Source organism: Sander vitreus, chromosome 13, assembly GCF_031162955.1.
Source record: "Sander vitreus isolate 19-12246 chromosome 13, sanVit1, whole genome shotgun sequence".
In the NCBI taxonomy this organism is placed as follows: Eukaryota; Metazoa; Chordata; class Actinopteri; order Perciformes; family Percidae; genus Sander; species Sander vitreus.
The window spans coordinates 9,616,373-9,630,296 of NC_135867.1; the positions used below are offsets into that span (position 1 = coordinate 9,616,373).

General features: G+C 40.9%; 1 protein-coding gene across 1 annotated transcript in view; it reads left to right on the top strand.

Annotated features, from left to right (window-relative positions):
• Positions 1-13,924, top strand: part of jakmip2 (janus kinase and microtubule interacting protein 2) — a 31,186-nt gene that overhangs the window by 7,628 nt on the left and 9,634 nt on the right. The window contains exons 2-14 of the mRNA XM_078266573.1: positions 1,848-2,094; positions 3,215-3,469; positions 3,981-4,223; positions 4,722-4,931; positions 5,858-5,956; positions 6,547-6,693; positions 6,831-6,971; positions 7,626-7,682; positions 8,241-8,363; positions 8,495-8,623; positions 10,082-10,165; positions 10,543-10,605; positions 13,211-13,309. Coding sequence (XP_078122699.1) covers positions 1,966-2,094; positions 3,215-3,469; positions 3,981-4,223; positions 4,722-4,931; positions 5,858-5,956; positions 6,547-6,693; positions 6,831-6,971; positions 7,626-7,682; positions 8,241-8,363; positions 8,495-8,623; positions 10,082-10,165; positions 10,543-10,605; positions 13,211-13,309 — 1,779 coding nt within the window. The 5' untranslated portion in view covers positions 1,848-1,965. The remainder of the gene's footprint in view (positions 1-1,847; positions 2,095-3,214; positions 3,470-3,980; positions 4,224-4,721; positions 4,932-5,857; positions 5,957-6,546; positions 6,694-6,830; positions 6,972-7,625; positions 7,683-8,240; positions 8,364-8,494; positions 8,624-10,081; positions 10,166-10,542; positions 10,606-13,210; positions 13,310-13,924) is intronic.

Here is a 13,924-nt window from a genome sequence, read left to right on the forward strand (position 1 = left end):
GTTATGATGTATATCGTAGAGACGGTGCACATAGTAAGTATCCACTCATTAACTTGAGTTTTTAAGAATTAATAAAGAAATATTTTATAGTAGTTCCATAGCTGGGTAGAGTTTAGAAGCAGTTGTTGATTTCCAGAAAAATTTGGGAAACATTTTCCCAAATAGTAGGTATCAAATTACACATTCCTTTCCAGGAATCCTTTCCTAGACATTACAGTTTCATATTAGTTCATTTCTTGGAAACTTTGAAGGATACTATGCGACATGTAAAATAGTAAACACATATTTATTGTAATAAGTTGTAAGTTGCTCCCATGTATGTTCTGTAAATCTGTTCACAAACGGAGCCACAACTTGTAATTCAGAGATGATTACAATTCATGCAGATATTAACAATGGGCTGATTGGTACCATAGGCTGTGGTAAAGCACAACTCTGATGTCAAGTATCAGTAGAGACTGATTTGTCATTTTGTAATTAATCAATAGTAATGTCACACTGTGTCTAACCGCATTAGTTTAGCCAAACAGTAACTACAGGATATCTTGTTTGATCCATGACACTGATAACTAAGTGTAGTACTGCAGTAGTGTATCTGCAATGACATCTATTTCTCTGTCAAGTGCCCTTGAGTGATTTCATATGTTTGTGTGTGCAGTACACACATTGTCTTTGGAAAAGCTTGTACTGCACGTAGGGACTGCTCTGTGTATGTGTAGGTAGGGAGGACTACGCAAAAACAGACTCAGTTCAGTTCCCTGTGCACACACATAATAAAGGTCTTAGGTCAATGTTCTTTCTGCCGATATTGCACATCTTAAATTCACATTTGAAGTATATAGAGGACACTACCCTGGTGAGTCGTGATATTGTTGCAGTAATGCTTGCAATATACATTGAGAGTTACAAACAACTTCATGTCATGATGTGTCACCACCAGCAAGTTCAAGTTTAACACACACACTGTGGGGATGCAGTCTTAATTTGAAAGCATGGCGGCAGGCACGTGCACACATAGACATCAAAAGGGGCTTGAGCACTGACCTGCCCTTTTTCTTCCTCGAGAGAAAGTGCCCTTTTTCTGAATACATAATTATTTTTTAATAATAAATATAGCCTATATATATTCCTGTTTGCACACAGCTTCACTGTTAAAGAAAACGTATTTCTTGAATAAAAAAATCTAAATATCAGATCAGACACACACACAAAGGCAGCAGTCCCTTCCAGCTCCTACCCCAGAAAGTTTTTCTTGGCTCGTTGGAGGTGAGTGGTGATGAACAAAAGACTAACAGCCAGTGCCTCGAGTTTACAGCTAATTAACATTCATTTAACAAACATTCTGTCTTGCTAACATGAGCTACTAGCTTATGTAATAAGTTAGCTAAGGTTTAGCTGAGGCATCATGGCCCTACAGGCCAATGTACTGTACTTAATGGAGACAATCCAGGTGAACAGCTACAGTAAAATCTGTGTCTAATAAAGTCATCACAATCGTCACATTGATATGCAAATTAGACGTTAACTAATTAAAATGCGCTAATTTGCATTAATTTGACAAGGCACTGCAGGTGAACGGGATAAACAAAATAAATAAAACATATAAGCACAGAACTTCCCCAGTTAATGATTTAAGATTTAAGATTTAAAATAAAAATTTGAAAATGAGAACCAGCCATCCTCTTGTCATTGGCCTGCATCTACAATCCTTCACTATCGCCACTTCTCAACTCACACTGCTCGCACAAACAAGCGCAGGCCAGTCCGCACAAACACAAAGTCGCAATTATGTCACCTCTGCTACTATGTCTCATTCTCTCTGTCTTTGTCTCTTCTCCACACCCAAGCCCTTTTTCTGATAGGATAATGAGAAAGAGGAGGAACTGGAAACCTTCGCAGTGCCTTGGAAAGTTTCTGTGAAGTCTCAATGAATGCATTAGAAGAGCCTCTCTAGTATTTGACTCAATGGCCAAGAAAGGGCGTACGAAGAGCGAGAAGCCTGAAGCGCTCATCTCTGCCCTACAGGCAGCCAATGAAGAACTCAGGTCCAAGCTGACTGACATTCAGATAGAGCTACACCAAGAAAAATGCAAGGTACTGTAAAACATCAAAATATATACATTTCCTCTGAATATTTCAAATATTGTAGCTCACAGTCAATGCAAGCTTAGGCAATGTAGCGCGCGAAGGTGTGAAAGCCCCACTAAGCTGAATCCAAATATTTGGACCTGGCCGCACTGGGAAGTCTGCGAGAGCTGAGGGGCCCCAAGCGAACTTTCTACAGACTTCTAGAGAGACCTGTTTGAGTGCAGACTTTACTTTACCTTGCTTGGAAGATTACTATTACCCATAGTTCCTACTACCTACTATCGTATGTCACGATGCAAAAGAGAGGAATAATAACATTAATCATTTATACTGTACATCAATAGCAACAATTGATTTCTGAAGTCCTGTCTTAGCCCAATGCTGTCACAGACTTGATGTGATGCCGGGGAACATATTACGGTGTATACACTGTACAGAAGTCTGGATGGTTGACATTTAGATTCAGCCTCACTTGTGATTCAGCCTCACAGCCTGAGAAGGAAACAGCGGAATGTGTTTTGTGTCACAAAAATCATTTGGTCTGTGTTTTAGTTGCAGTCAATGTCCTAAAAATTACAATTACAATTGAACATCACTCAAAGATATGGTAGTAAAGGGCAGTGCTTTTTGTAGTAAAGGTACCATATCATTTATGATGAAGTATCAGATCTCTAACAAGAAAACTAAGTGGGATTATAAGGTTAGTGCATTAGCAATGCTGCAATGTACACAGCATGACGTTTTTTTGTTACACTACCATTATTATGGAAAGAATGATGACCAATTTAAATATACCAGTAATTAGATATTTCCGAGATTCATATAAGTGTATATAATTGCAGGAAATAGCATTCACTTTTTTTTGGGTTGAATAACCTCTAACTTCCTTTTGTCCCCACCAGGTCTTAAACCATTGCTACGAACTTGAATTCATGTTAAAGTTGGTTATCAAAAACAAAAGATTATTAATGACCTTTTAACCTTAACAAAATCAATTACAATTGAATCAAGTAAGACCAGAGAGTCAAATGTTAAAAAAACAATGACTGATGCCCACTTGGAGTATAACAGTAGGAATGCCCGCTATGTAAAATAACCTAATTCCTCTTTCCTCTTCTTCTCACAGGTGAGCAAACTAGAGCGCGACAAGCTTCAGGAGGTGAAGCGGGTGCGAGAGCAGGAGCAGCACCGTCACACTGCCATGTTGACGGAACAGCGGGCCAAGTGGCACGAGGAAAAGCAAAAGGAGCTCCAGGCTCTAAGGGAAAACCTGACACGGCAGCATGAGCAGGAGCTGGCCCGCCACGCCAAAATCAAAGACCAGGAGAACCAGAGGCTCAAAGCGGCACTGAGCGCCATGCGCGATGGCAGCGGAGAGAAGGTGAGGTTAAGAAAGGGCAGTGAAGGGCGCCCAGATAGCTCAGTTGGTAGAGCGGGTGCCCATTTATAGAGGTTTACTCCTTGACGCAGTGGGCCTGGGTTTGACTCTGACCTGCAGCCCTATACTGCAGGTCTTTCTCCTCTCTCTCTTTCATGTCTTCAGCTGTCCTGTCAATTAAGGACCTAAAATGCCCCCCAAAAAAAGGAAAGGGCAGTGAAGCTATTGTTTGATTTTGCAGTTGTGGGGCAGATTAAAACAGATACATTTCACCCAAAACAAAAATCCAAAAGCTGCAGCGGTGGAACTAAACCAGGACAGAGGGGCTTGGCACAGGACAATCACTTTCACTTCTGAGAAAAAAAGCTCCAGATGCGGGAAGCACTCAAAATAAATACTCACTACTCACCTTCGTTTTCCCCAGATAATCTAAAAAAAACTCCCGATAAGTGTTCTGTGTAAATCCTGCCAAGCCACATCAAAACCCTTCCTCTTTCTCCCCCTGCTTCTTCAGGTGCGCACAGCACTGACCCTGGAAGCCAAGGAGGATGCACGTCGCTTCTTTGACCAGGAGAGAGTGAAGCTCCTGCAGGAGATAGTGGAGCTGAAGTCTGCTAAGAAGCAGACCGACGAGGCTCTCAGCAACATGATCCAGTCCGACAAGATGAAGGCTGGCGACCTGCGGGTGGAGCACCAGCAGCACCAGGAGCAGATCTCCAAGATCAAGTGGGACTGTGAGAAGGACATCCGCAGACTGGTATGCGCAGTCACTGCTACGAAACACTAAACGACTGACATTATTATATTATCTATGCAGCATGGGAAGAGGGGCGAAGCATAGTGCAGTAGATTGTTGTTCCTGTTACATCTGTTACATTTCTGTTTCATGTGAACTGTGTGAAAGGGTTTGTTGTAGAGCTACAGGATAACCTTTTATTTAATTTTTAACGTACTAAATGGCATTGGTGACTTTGTTGGGTTCCTGAGGTTTGATTTCGAAGCTCGAAATGTCTGCTTGTAAAGTACTTTACAATAACAAAAAAACTGAAAAAGGCAGAGCAGCTTATTTTTACTCTCTTGAGTCACTTGATTTTCAACATAACTGTCCTTTTGTTTTTACAAGGTGAATGACAAAAGTTAGCTACAGCAGAGTGACACTGGAAATAAATAAATAAAAACACTCTTCAACAGAAGCAAGTAATGTCCTTTCAGCAATATCTGAGACACACCATTATTTCCTTCTCCTTCACTATAGGTGGATGAAATCAAATCTAAAGACCGGACCATCTTTGGTCTGGAGAAGGAACTGGAGTCAACGGTAGGTTTCTTACAGAAGCTGCAGCTTCAGAAGGACGCCCTGGACGAACAACTGTTCCTCGTCAAGGAGGCTGAGTGCGGCCTGGGAAGTCCAAAGAGAGAGATTCCAGGCAGGGCTGGAGATGGAGCAGAACACTGTGGTAGCCCAGTAAGTAGAGAGGAATGGCAAGGAGAAGTCCCATGCTCTGCTCATTCATATCAAACATTATATCAACCTATCCACGCGAGCCTTCCTGTCTCTTGAACCCCATTTGTCCCTCTTTGCTTTAGCCCTTGAATACCACTATTTGGTGCCGATGTGCCATGCCCGGTTTTGTAACACATGATTTGAGCATGCACGAGGACTTGTGTAACTACATGTGAGCCAGCAATAGGGATTATCATGCTCGTAATGATCATAGTTGCTCACGCTCACTTTTGACAGACTTAAACTCAAACTGAGAGCATAGCGTCATCTAAATAGTCATATTGTCGGCAACCGCTCCTTAGAGAGGAGCAATGTATTCAAAAGCTGACTTCTTTTTTTTTTTCCTTGTGCGGACTTCAACTTTGTTAGAGAGATGACTTTGTTAGTCAAAAGGGGTTACGATCTCAAGTGCTCGTAACAGCTAGAGATAATAGAAAGAACAGACTGCAGCGCACGCATGATCGGGATTGCACGCTCAAATCTCATTCTGCTGATCAAATGTTGACTTGCACAACGAGTGGCGCTCAGAATTTGTTTTGTGCACCCTCAAACTTGTCAGAAACATAAGAGATGTGAGGTGTTTCATTGTGATTTTTCTGTCCCATGACCAGCATGACAAAAAAAAGCAGAAACCAATCAATCGTCACAATTGAAACGTGTCAACTCATGAGCTGACCCACTGTTAACGTGTTAATGTGAATTCATGACATTTAGATTTAATGTCAATGAGATGCGAGCACATAAGAATTTAAAGTATAACAATAATAACCTCCTGGTATTACATTAAAATAATAATACTACTAAATACTACAAAATTTTTCTCTACACCTGGCTAGTGATTGGATTAGTGAAATGATAAATTGTTGTTTTTGGTTTGTGTGTTTCAGGACTTGAGGAGAAACCAGAGGCGCATTGCTGACCTCAACTCGACTATCCGCAAATTAGAAGACCGCAACTCACTGCTGGTCGATGAGAGGAATGAACTGGTAGGACCAAAATGACTTAGTTAAAGTAAAGCCCTACTCTCTCTTCCTTCTATCACTTATCTTTATCTTTCTGCCTTTCCTTCACATCTCCCAGCTTCTATCTCTCGCTGTCCACTAGGCCTGCACGATTCGGGGAAAAATATGAATCACGATTTTTTAACTTAGAATTGATATCACGATTCTCTGCCCCGATTTTGTGTGGAGTGTAATGTTTATTGCATACATGAACCATGACAAAACAAAACAAATTGGCAGTACCAGACATCGATTTTTATGGGCACCTATCACTACCAAGCCTGTAAACATCAATGAATAAAGAAAATAAAGTACATACTGGCCATTTAAGTACAGTAGGCTACCAAAAATAGTGACATATTACACACTAAATATGGCCCTGATACAGGCTCTATCTGAACTCTTTGAACATGTCTTTACATAATTAAAACATGTTAATCTCAATGTCAAATGCTTTCAATAAATTAAGAGATTGAGATCGCGATTTTATAACGATTTATCGTACAGGCCTACTGTCCACCTTCCTCACGCCAGTCACAATTAAACATATCCTTGTGTCGCTTTCTCCCCACCAGCTGAAGCGAGTTCGAGAGTCAGAGAAGCAGTGTAAGCCACTGCTGGACAAGAACAAGCTGATGAGTAAGAGGAATGATGATTTGACTCAGACTATCCAGAAGCTGGAGGAGAAACTCAAGATCCTGGCCAAGGAGAACCATGAGATGGTCAGCACAAAGTCACATTAGCATCAGATACTGTACATGTGCATTTAGTACTTAATTCGCAAAAGGGACAGACTGATTTACAGATGATAGTTTGACCCTAGAGGACCCTTTCCTCTGTGTGTGCTGTGTGTCTGCAGAAGGAGAAGATCAGCTGTCATCCTCCGCTGAAGAAGCTGAAGTCTCTGAATGACCTGGACCAAGCACATGATGACCAGGAAATAGCCTTTCTCAAGCTTCAAGTCCTGGAGCAACAAACCATGATTGATGAGCTGACAAGAGTATGTATTTTTCTATTTCTTAAGGGTGCAAATGAACAGGTTTTTGCTCTTTTCAGTAATTGTGCACAGTAGGCAGTTGGGGTCATGGGGGTTGATCCTGTGCTCATGTGGAAGCTGCATGCTCCTGTACCCTGATTCTAAAAAAACCTAGTAAAACATACACAGTATAGTGTAAGACACCTTCCTTTTTGCATCTTTTGTGTTTGATAAATATATTCAAAAATGTAACAATTTAAGATTTTCAGATCATTAATAGTCATATTATAATTCATATCATTACATTTATTCATGTGGTTGTTATTTGCATACCAGCAATATTCTTCAGTCAAGGATACCTACAGTATAGATTTCCACCACTGTCGCTGCACCAACTTAATGTACATTGTATTTGTAACCAGGCACTCTGTGCAGCTTATTTTATAAATATAATATAGTTGTGTCCTTAATAAGCAGAGTGATCACCACAAGACAATTAACATGTGAAACTCTATCAACATCCTATGATTCCTGACATCTTCGGTGAACTGTGTGAAAAAGCTTGTTTCAGTGTTGTGTTGTCAATAGTTTTGTTTTCTTTTGAAAAGAGAAGAAAGAAAAACGAATCATCTTACCATGGTGTGTTATCTTCTTTCCATTTGTCTGTTTTTTTTCCAGGACCGGGAAAAACTATTACGAAAGAAAAGGCATAAAAGAAGTTCGAGGCCAATAAAGGTAGAGATAATTATGTTTGTTTCTAGCTATTTATCTTAATGTGTACTTAGTTTGGTTACTGGTATATAGTGTATTTCTTGAAAAACACTTTTAACAAATTAGTATTGTTGAGAAGCTAAGGGGCATGTTTTGTAAAAATCCTTTCCAACAATATTTGTCAACTTAATTCCAAACTTTGTTAAATGACAAGTTGTTAAGTGACGTCTAGGCTCAGCATATAGTAAAGTGAGTCTTGTGGAAGCAAAACCTTTAGAGAGTCATGTAATAAATAAAAAAATCAAAATTCAAACATTCAACTCCACCCTCTGATACTCAAGTATGTCAAAACTGCCAGATGGTTTAAACCCGCATTCACATCTGTTGCTGGAGTAAATGATAATGCCATAGAGGCATATTTAGCTGAATGCAGCAATGGAAATGGAAAGGAAAAAGCTTTCGGGGACACCGATGGGTGATGATTTGGATCTGAGGCTATGTTAAAAAGGCATATTAATTGTTAGACATCAGAGTTGTTTAGGTCTGTATAGTAACTCTTTTTGTTGTCTTCCTCCTCTGCAGAGGCACATCGTAGTAGACACGTATTTTGGGTATGATGAGGAGTCTATGGACTCTGAGACATCTTCAGTGGCTTCGTTCCGGATGGACAGAACTCCTGCTACTCCTGATGAAGACCTGGAGGAGGTGAGAACAGTCACAGTGACCATTCTGTTTTAATTCACTATCAAATCTATTCAGTTACATCTGAAAAGAGATATACTGTAAGCGCAATTCAGCCATAGACTTTGGCCTCTAACCTGTGTGTGTCAAACAAGGGTCTAGCCAACGAGGAGTCGGAGCTGCGTTTCCGTCAGCTGACCAGGGAGTATCAGGCCTTACAGCGAGCCTATGCCCTGCTGCAGGAACAGAAAGGAGGCATTCTGGATGCTGAGATGGAAGCCAAGGTACATACACAGTGAGAAAATCACAAATCACTGTTTATTTTATGTTAACCCTGTTCAATCTCTTTGTGCACCCAAATATTCTTACCTTGTGTTTTGTTCTTAGATACAGTTGTGAAATGATTAAGTAAACTTGATTGAAATTGGATCTATGGTTTTCCAATCTTCAGTTTTTTCCAAATACCGTTTTTCATGAAGCTGCTTAAGAAACGGTTAAGTTACCATCACAAACACATTTAAAATAGCCAATCATTGAGGCATTTGATCACTTTCAGTGAAAGCAAATTTATGTTTTTGGTAGGTTGATGGTAACATTCATGGTTGTGTCATATGGCTGCCGCCAGAGTGGATTATTATATTAAAAAACCTTACCAAGGGTCAATAGTACTGTAAGTTGTGCAGTGATTCTCAACCATTTATGAGTACTGAACCCTTTGTGCTCAAACTCAACAAGCTACTTCCTAATCCTATTTACACATTCCACTAAATTCACACAATACTTTTCTGGTTAGTCTATTATGCTCCTTAATAATGATACTAAAAGGGCAGTAGGCTCCAATGACTATGATGTGAATGATGTCTTTAAAAAACTTCAAGTATTGTTGTCATTTTGCAACTGAGGGTCTTACATGGCCTAGTTTAGAAGTGAGATGCAGTTCAGTAAAATTATCACAGGTCTATTTTGAAGAAAATACTTTTTAGCAACAAGGCTGGATTGTAACAAAAGGTTGTGGGCTGGGCTAATCAAGGGGTCCTTGTGACAACAAAAGGTGAAGTGACAGGCTATTTAATAATACAAACTGATTTAATCTGCTGGTGGCCAGTTTGGCTAGTCCCTGCAGCACCCAAGACAATGCAATATCTCTGTCTGCCTTAAGGCCTTTTTACAGTCGCAGCAGCCGACCTAGCGCGCGCCAATGTGACGTCAAAATTACGTAGATCTCGCTGGCGCACCAGGATTTTCATAGTTATTTACGTAAAGTTTTTTTTAAATGCTAATTTCTTGGATAAATAGTTCACATGCTGTGACCTGTATGGAAATGTCTCAAGACCCCAATGATAGCTTTCCTGACATAGTCTGTGTAGACAAGGTGTAGGCTCAGAACCAGGCTTGTGTAACAGCGAGTAATGAATGCTAGACACAAAATTGGGTGTCTTTGTGATCTGATAATGAAACACATTTTTGAAGTAATTACATTAGTACATGTCTGGTTTTAATGAACAGTTAAAAAAAAAAAACTTTGTAGAAGGGCACTCGGAGAGCGCAGACCTCCACCAAGACCATGCCCTGTTGCGCAATCTTAACGCTGACAAATAGACAAACCAACGCAACCGAAAACATTACCTTCCTAGGCAGAGGAAAAAAATCGTCAATGTACTCCCGGCAATACTGGCACAGACCACCACTTGAAAAAACAGTGCTCTAATGGCTAATGCATGTCCATTTTGCTGATGTTTCAGGCCCAGGAGCAGCTCCAAGCAGACGTTCTCAGGTATAAGGCCAAAATAGAGGACTTGGAGAAGGAAGTGACCCTGAAGGGACAGGTAGGACACACAAATGCACGCATGAACCAAGGCAGATGAGTGTACTTGTATATGTTGTATATGCTGTATTTAAATTTTAAAAGCCCAATTTTTATATCTCATTATGGGAAAAATATACAAACAAGATTGAATTAAAAGATAACAAATCCACCTATTGTTAGACGTACCAATGACTTCCCTCTTTCAATGGTTTAGGATTCCTACTGTCCTCTCATCAACTTAACAAGTTGTTTCACTCTCATGCCATTTCTAAATTTGGAGTTTGTCTTTGTTTTTTTGCTTAACAGGAGATACCTTTTGAAATGAAATGTGTTAAATCATATTTTTATTTACTTTAGCTTTGATTTAATGCATTAACTGTCTATGTCCTCTATTAGGACTCCAAATGGGTTGAGGAGAAGCAGCTCTTCCTACGAAGGAATCAGGAGCTATATAATAAGGTTGGACTTCATCTTAGTTTGTTTTACAATAATGAAACAGTTACAGTATCTCTTAGGGTGATTGTGTGGATTGCGCTGTTGAGTGTGTTTAGTGTTATTCAAGGAATCTGATTTGTCAAAACGTATATGTTGTGCAGATAGTCAATGTTTTGTCTTGTGATTGAGTTACCTTCGTCTATGCACAGCACTGGTTTGATTTAAAAAAAAATATGATTATAATTGCTCCAATCCTTTTTTTTTTTTATCAGTTTAATGGCGCCTGTTACAGATGGTACAGTGTTTCCCACAGAATTAAATTCTATTTGCGGTGGTAGCTGACCCGGGGTGGGGGGTACACGCGCGGAAAGAGGTGCAGACGTCTTATATTAATTGAACTGCAAATATTTGTATACAAAATTCTGCAGGTAACAATTACATTTTTTTTTATTTAATGGTATAATGCAGTAAGGGAAGGGGGCTTTTGCATCTGACTACACTTGACAACAAAGTCAAGAGCATGTTTTGCTCCTCAGTTGAAAAATGTAGGAGTGACTTACATAAGGTAACTGCTATTACTGTTGCAGCTAATTTGATGATAAATAAATTGTCCGTGATGTAGAGTAACAGACTGCCCCTACAGTTCGGCATGCATGTGAACTGCAGATTATTGCAAATGTAACCACCATAGTCTGAAATACAGTTTAACTGCTGCTGTTACGTGAACGGACCTCAGCAGAGAGGCGGAGCAAGACGACATACGAGACGTTTTTATTTTTACAGGTTATGAAACTATCTCAATTTAATACTGATAGACGGCAGCGTAGCCTGCCGTGCAGACAGACAACAGTCGAAGCTCCAACGGACGGAGAGCTCTGCGTTTCTCGCCTGCGCCGCCGGTCCCCAGAGCAGCATGGTCACCTGGAGAGTCCGGTACTGTCTGACAGTGCTGATCCATTTGTCCGTGCGCCGCTTCTGTCGCGTCACACTCCACTTTATGCCTATGGGTGACGTCAAGCAACTTTAACGCGCCCCGCAAAGCATCCCGGGAAGGCAGCGCTGCATTTGAAAAAATGCTGCACGTCAAAAAAGCTGGCCGATGCCCATCTTTATGTAAATGAATCCAGTCGCGGCGCGACTATCCAGTAGAAGTAGACGAAAATCTTTCAAACTAACCTTTGTCAATCTGAAATGAAGACAGATTCAGCAACTGTATGGCATATTTCTCGCTTAAAATGTTTTCACAAACACGTTTCGGTGAACTATTTTTGTAAAATATGAGATCGTATTCTGTCCGAGTCGCCATGACAGTGGCTTGAAATTCTCAAGCAGCCAGACCCACGTGACACGTTCGTCCAATCAGCTGCCGCTCAGGGGCGTGGAGCATCAACCATGGATGTGTGACGTCGCGACACCACACTTCAGTCGTGTCGCAAAAATGGATCTGTACCGTTACCGTGCCGATCCACCTGGCCGTGTGACGCTTCTGTCGTGCCGCGCTCCACTTTATTCCTATGGGTGACGTCAAACAACTTTAACGCGCCCGCAAAGCATCCCTGGAAAGGCAGCGCTTCATTTGAAAAAAGGCAGCACTTCATTTGAAAAAAGGCAGCGCTGCATTTGAAAAAAGGCAGCGTGTCAAAAAAGCTGGCCGAAGCCCATCTTTATGCAAATGAATCCATTGAACGTGACGGGACTATCCAATAGAAATAGACTGCCCTTTGTCGATCTGAAATGAAGACAGATCCACCAACGGTATGGCTTATTTCTTGCTTAAAATGTTTTCAGAAACACGTTTCGGTGAACTATTTTCGTAAAATACAAGATCGTATTCTGAACAAGCCGCCATGATGAGTCATTTTGAAATTCAGGAGTAGCCAGACCCACGTGACACATTCGTCCAATCAGCTACCGGTCAAGGGCTTGGAGCGTCAACCATGGATGTATTACGTCGCGACACCACACTTCAGTCGTGTTGCGAAAGTGGACCTGCACTGTGACTCTGCAAACGCTGGCAACTGAAAATCAGACGTTTTGGCGCTCGTGATATTCCTCTGGCGCTGGCTAAAACCTCTTTAGGAGGCGCCAAAACTTTCTCTATGCAGTAAAAACCCAGAATAAATACCGGTAATAACTTCATAATACTAACCATTGAACTCTGGATCGACTCCAGCCGTCTTCTCTGCGGGGAAAAAGATTCTTCTTCTGTGTGTTAATTAGCGGATCGCAAACCAAGTTTAAGGCTCATACCGCCACCTACGTTAGGCCTACTGTATTGGAGTGTGTAGAATAATCAATGGCATTAATTAATCTGCACGGAGGAGTAGGGTCTGTTGTGTTTGTGAGAGAGAGAGAGAGAGAGAGAGAGAGAGAGAGAGAAAGTATACAGCAGTATGTGGCGGTCAACTGATTGTGTGGCGGGCCGCCACAAATATATCAATGTATGGGAAACACTGTAGTACATTTGGTAATTAGCTTTGTTTAAAGCCTTGAGGTCCTACAGTTATGACTTACCTACTTGCCACTTTATCTCCATCATATTACATAGCATATTGTAGCTCTAGTCGACATTTGTGGACAATTACCTCTCCCTTACTCCTTATTTATTCTAACTCTCTATGGTGTCTAGGTGGAAAAGATGGATTCAGAGTGCAGTCGGCTGCAGCAGGAGCTACAAGACTCCAAAGACCAAAATGAACTGTTAGAGTTTAGGATACTGGAGCTAGAGGTGAGTCACAAAGAATTTCCTACCATGAATTTGTTGAAGTAGCTATGTTGAAATCCTGTCAAGATAGCCATTCAGCCATGTAGACAGGCTGATAACTAGCTGACGGTGGCCTTTGTGTTCCTTCTGTGCTGCAGTGCAGACACTGACGGCAGCTTGTGAGGGCCTAAGCTGCCACCTAGTGAGCAGAGAGGAGAACAGGTCGCTCAGATGTGCTTAGTACAGTGTTGCAATGAACTGATCACAGTGATTTAACCTTGATTTTAGTTAAAGGCTTATATAATTGCGATCAGGCGTTTGTCTGATGCTTCTTCAGATGGAAGCAGCAGTAGCAATTTGTCTCAAATATAGGTAGTCAGCATTTTCATCGCTAAACAAAGCAAAGAGCACCACCTACTGAAACTTAAACATCATCATTGGAAATAAAAAAAAAAGTAGAAGCAAAGATTGATTCAGGAAATTCTGTTTAGCTCTGAATGTCAGCATTTGTGTTATTCTGTCTGAAACGGACAGTCTAAAACAAGCCATTAAGAGTGAAAATACTGTTTCATCCAGGTCTAATATGGAGTCAAGAAGGACTCCTGATGAGAGTTTTGTTTACAGTAAATCCTTTCTATA